Below are 4422 nucleotides of genomic sequence, written 5' to 3'. Positions count from 1 at the left end.
ATGCTGTGCCTACCTAGCAGAGCACCTGGTTAAGGACTAAGGGACACCACTGGGACCTTTCACTGGTCCCTTCTTGCCGGTGTGAGGGGTGGTTGAGAAGGTGGTGTGATTGTGGTGAAGGGACCTTGACTTCTGCCCCAACCCTGGCCATCTCCTCCCAGTGCCCTTGCAGCTGGGCAGTTGTCCTGGGTGCACCCCACCTGCATCCTGACTCCCCTGAGCCACCCGGGCCATGTACCTAGCTATGCATGGGATCACCTCAAAAGAACACTGCAGGCCCGGGATTCCTGGGACCACACACATACTCGAAGAACACAGGTAGGCACAAACATGGACAAGCACTGCTGTGTACGTTTACATGGGCACATGCCAGTAGAGGGGCTGGGGATTCCCCTACCCCTAGATCCTGGAAGTCCATCTCCAGATCTTCCCTCACATATAGGATCTTTCTTTATCCCCAGGATGTGTGACTAAACACAGACACAGAGAAGGCTATCACTGGCCCCAGACCCAAGGTTACATTAGCTGGCTTTCTCCCAGTTTCCCTTTCAGTATGCCCACATATGAAGGTCCATGCACGATCCTGTGGGCACCCCTCCCCTCTTCCACCCACCTTCCTAGTCAAAATCCATGCTGGGCAAAGAACAACAACCGTGACTTTTTGAGGGGCACAGTCTATTTTATATCATGAGATCAGTTGTCTGGAAAAGGACATGGTGTCCAGAGTGAGACAGGAGACCCCGGACTTGGAACTGTGTCTTGAGACCCATTGCTCAGATAGGGAGACTGAGGTTAGGTAGGCATATGACTTGGATTATGGAGTCTGGGTGGAGCTGGGGGTCAGCCCTGGCAGGGCAGGCACCGAGATCCGGATCTTCTCAGACTTCAGAAAAGCCACACGCTTCTCGTAGTAGGCGGCCTCATTAACAAACAGAGGGTATACAACAGAGTCCCCCTCATACAGTACATCCTCTCCACTGAACAGCTTAAAGATAGGTTCACCAGGCCTCAGCGGCTCAAAGTCGTGGTCCTGGGAGGAGAGCCGAGGCCAAGGTTGCTGAGGCTGTGACCTCTGCCCCCACGCTCCCCCAGGAGGGTAACCCTACTCTTGCCAAGGAGCACTGCTTAGAGACAAGATTAGTTCTGAGAAATGTGTCACGAGGGTGATTTTGCTGTTTCAAGAACATCATGGTGCATACTGTGCAAATTAAAATGGCTATGATGCCATCAAGAAATACTCTCACCAGAATCATTCTTGTATACTTACAGTCTCTTCTCAGACAAAATAGAGAGCGTGTTTATAGTTTTTAAGGTAGATTCTCCAATATAGCTGATGTTATGCAACATTTGCATGTGGGCAGGGCTGGCTTAGGATGCTCTCCCAGATGTCAAGAACAAGATTAAAACTACTAAGACTGCTGTAGAAAAAGGCTACCAGACTGCACAAGACCCTGTTTAACAGCGACCCCATGCGGACAGTCAGCTCACAGGCATGGAAAAAGAACGTTTGCACGTCGAAGCAGGTGACTTGGGTCTTGTCTCCTCCCTTCTGCTTCTCCAGTTAAAGGAGGACAGTATCCACCAGCCTCCCTCATCCCACAGTGAAGATTTAAGCTTCTCCAAATGCCAGACCCAGGGCGAGGCTCTAGGTGCAAGTGTGGATTGGGCCAGCTTACTTCCAGCTCAGGATTCCAAGGTACTGGGGGCTCAGTCTGGTGTTCAGGGTACCCTTACCCCCCAACCCTTGCCACACTGACCTGCAGCCTAGAGTGCACAGTGCCAGTCAGGTGACCATCTGTGGTGCGTGGGAAGTCCACGCTGCCCAAGTTCTTGTAGACCTCCATCTCAAAGGCGGGGAATTCCATGCCTGTGGGGAGGCTGTGTGTGACCACTTGTTCCTCTGGTTTCCAGAAGCCAGCCCTTTCCTCAGACCTCAGTTTCCCTAAAAGCTACTGGGCAGTCTCACCTTGGTTGAAGAGTTCGATGAAGTCCAGAATGGAGGCCACCATCGCTCTCATCTGGGAGAACAGTTCAGCCCGCAGCACGCCCTGAGGCTGGGGGCCCAGCTCCAGAGCTGGGGATCAGGAAAGAAGATGTCAGGCAGACACCCCAGGCCCAGGGGTCTTTTCTAGCCTTTCTAGCTCCACCCCCTGCTCTCCTCCCCACCCCTCAGCTCACAGATTCCATTTTTCGACACAGAATCCATACTGTAGGACTCTGTCCCAGGTGGCTCAAACTGGAAAAGGCGGCAGGGCAGCCCCGGGTTCTGCAGCTGTGGAGTGAGAGGGACCAGTCAGGACCCAGGCCTTCTTGAGAGGGGGAACTGAGGCACTGACGCTGGGAAAAGCAGTGGACAGGAAGCACAGGGTCACCTGCCCCGACCCACCTCTTTTCCTTGTTTGGAAGGTTACAGTGAGTCTGAAGTACCTCAGGTGGCAGGCCCCGGGGAAGAGAGGTGGCACTGATCTCTCTGTCCCCTCCCTGCCCTCCTCCCTGCCCTCCTCCCTGCCCTCCTCCCTGCCCTCCTCCCTGCCCTCCTCCCTGCCCTCCTCCCTGCCCTCCTCCCTGCCCTCCTCCCTGCCCTCCTCCCTGCCCTCCTCCCTGCCCTCCTCCCTGCCCTCTATGGACCACCTGTAGGTAGTGGCACAGGTGCAAGTTGAAGGGGTTCTGGGAGACTTCAGAAATGAGACAGGCCCCAGTGTTCGCTGTGGTGTTGTGCAGGTCTAGTATAAAGTCGAAAGCCTGACATGTGCCTTTGGGACCCAGTAGCTGGTTCAACTCTTGGGCTCTTTTCACTTCATATGGGTCATCGGGGGTAGCGGTGGAACTGTGGGGAAAGGAATGGGGGACATCAGTCCACATCTTTGCAGTCTTCCTTTCCTTGGCTAACTTCTCACTTTTGGGCAGGGGAGGGGGGGTGTAGCTAGATGCCACTTCCTACAAGAAGCCTTCCCTGATTGCTCTTGGCCAGGCCAGATGCTTCATGTAGTCCCACCTCCACCCCAGTCTTTTGCTGTGTCTCCAGTAACCTGAGGCTCACATGTTAGTCCTATTCTCCATGTGTGTCTCACTCCAGCTGGTAAGAGTCTGGCCTAAGGTTCAGTGATAGAGCCAGCCTACAGTCAGGGTAGATTTCCTGAAAGAGGTGACATGGGTCTGGGCCTCTCTAAATCATTTGGTCATTAAGAAAAGGCAGAGGTGCCTTGCTAGCCACAGAGGCCAGTCTGTAGGAATGCTAGTACTTGGCTGTGGACCAGCAAACCTGGCTGAGGGTACTCACCCAAGGAAGGTGAGTGTGAAGGTGCGGTTGAGATCACGGTCTATGTAACGGCGACAGGCAGCTGTGGCTGCTGGGTTGGCCAGAACTGGCATGGCTGAGAAGCTGGGTCTCTGCAGCTCCCCTGGGTTCTGTAACCAGTACCGGGCCAGGTAGACACCACACATCTCATTCCCATGGGTGCCCCCAGTCACAGCCACACGGAGCAGGGGCTTCCGGGACCCAGGCAGGGAGCACATCTCAGTGTGGGAAGGAGTACACAAGAGACGTGGAGCCTAGTATCCAGAAGCTTGGACAGTAGGTGAGCTTCTCAGGCCCTGAAGAGTCTGAGGCAGGAGGCTGCTCGTGAAGGTAGCTGGTTAGTGATGTCAGTTATGACCCACCTGTACCCAGAAGCCAAGTTTAAGACGCCAGTCGCCAAATTTTTGTCCCCCTTGCAACCTCAGTCCCTCTTCAGGAACGTTCTTTGAGGATGGGTGTTGATCTCCCCACTTTTCTTTCCCAGGACCGAAGCTGAGAAGGGGACTCAGACATTCAGAAGGTAGACTGTTCCCACCCACACCATCACCACAGAACTATTTTATAGATGGTAGTGTCTAGGTTCCAGGCCACCTCTACACCCTCCTCTGAACAGGCCCGGAGCCTCTGCGAGGCCTCTTACCTGCTGGCTTGAGCCTGGGCTGCCCTAGGCCACAGGCCCAATGCATCCACTGTATTTATTGGCCTGCAGGCCCCCGGAAGGAAATGTTTGTGCCAAGTTGGCGGAGAACTGGAGGCGGTGGCTGGGCAGAGAGCCAGGCAGTCAAAGTACCCAGGGACACGCCCCTACTCCCTAAGCTCCGCCTCTACTCCCCCTCAGCCTAATGGGTCCAAGTCTCTGGGGCTGGTTCCTAGCCTTGCCCTCTCCTTGTCCTCCGGGAACAGGGAAAGTTCTACTTGCAAGGGTCTCTGGGGACTCCTGCTGGAAGTCGCACTTGCCCAGGGATTCCTGATCAGGAACCATGTCTCCTTCTTCTCAGAAAGGACTTGGCTTTGCTGACTAATAAATACGGTGGTTCAGTGCCTGGTCCCACATGGGTAGACAAGGCCTGCGTGGTGTCCTGTTAGGATCCTCGGAGAGAAGCGCTTTCCCTGAGGCTACTGAA

General features: G+C 54.7%; 1 protein-coding gene across 12 annotated transcripts; it reads right to left on the bottom strand.

Moving 5' to 3' along the window:
* Window positions 1-658: 658 nt before the first annotated feature.
* Acy3 (aminoacylase 3) lies at window positions 659-4019 on the bottom strand. Of its 12 annotated transcripts, none has more exons than XM_087547916.1 (7): window positions 3939-4019; window positions 3281-3790; window positions 2632-2827; window positions 2179-2272; window positions 1967-2074; window positions 1758-1867; window positions 659-1645 (listed from the first exon to the last, which is right to left on the bottom strand). In XM_087547916.1, exons 2-7 carry the CDS (start codon window positions 3514-3516, stop codon window positions 1610-1612), a joined length of 780 nt encoding a protein of 259 aa, XP_087404042.1. In that variant the 5' UTR covers window positions 3517-3790; window positions 3939-4019; the 3' UTR covers window positions 659-1609. The 12 variants fall into 12 exon arrangements, with proteins under 12 accessions (XP_087404042.1, XP_087404009.1, XP_087404057.1 ...); XM_087547883.1 differs by having other exon boundaries at window positions 659-1030; XM_087547931.1 differs by having other exon boundaries at window positions 2209-2272.
* Between the last annotated feature and the right edge of the window lie 403 nt (window positions 4020-4422).

The sequence above is a fragment of the Rattus norvegicus genome, chromosome 1 (assembly GCF_021556685.1).
Source record: "Rattus norvegicus strain SHRSP/BbbUtx chromosome 1, alternate assembly SHRSP_T2T, whole genome shotgun sequence".
NCBI lineage: Eukaryota > Metazoa > Chordata > Mammalia > Rodentia > Muridae > Rattus > Rattus norvegicus.
Note: the sequence above shows the minus strand (reverse complement) of the source record. Positions and strands in the feature narration are given on the sequence as shown.

Bases quoted from the DNA above. Each gene is read 5' to 3' on its own strand.
- Acy3 (XM_087547883.1), bottom strand. From the start codon at position 3,516: ATGTGCTCCCTGCCTGGGTCCCGGAAGCCCCTGCTCCGTGTGGCTGTG. The intron at 2,828-3,280 runs GTGAGTACCCTC...CTTTCCCCACAG, and splicing joins TTCACACTCACCTTCCTTGG to TTCCACCGCTACCCCCGATG. The intron at 2,273-2,631 runs GTGGTCCATAGA...CTCACTCCACAG, and splicing joins ACCTGTGCCACTACCTACAG to CTGCAGAACCCGGGGCTGCC.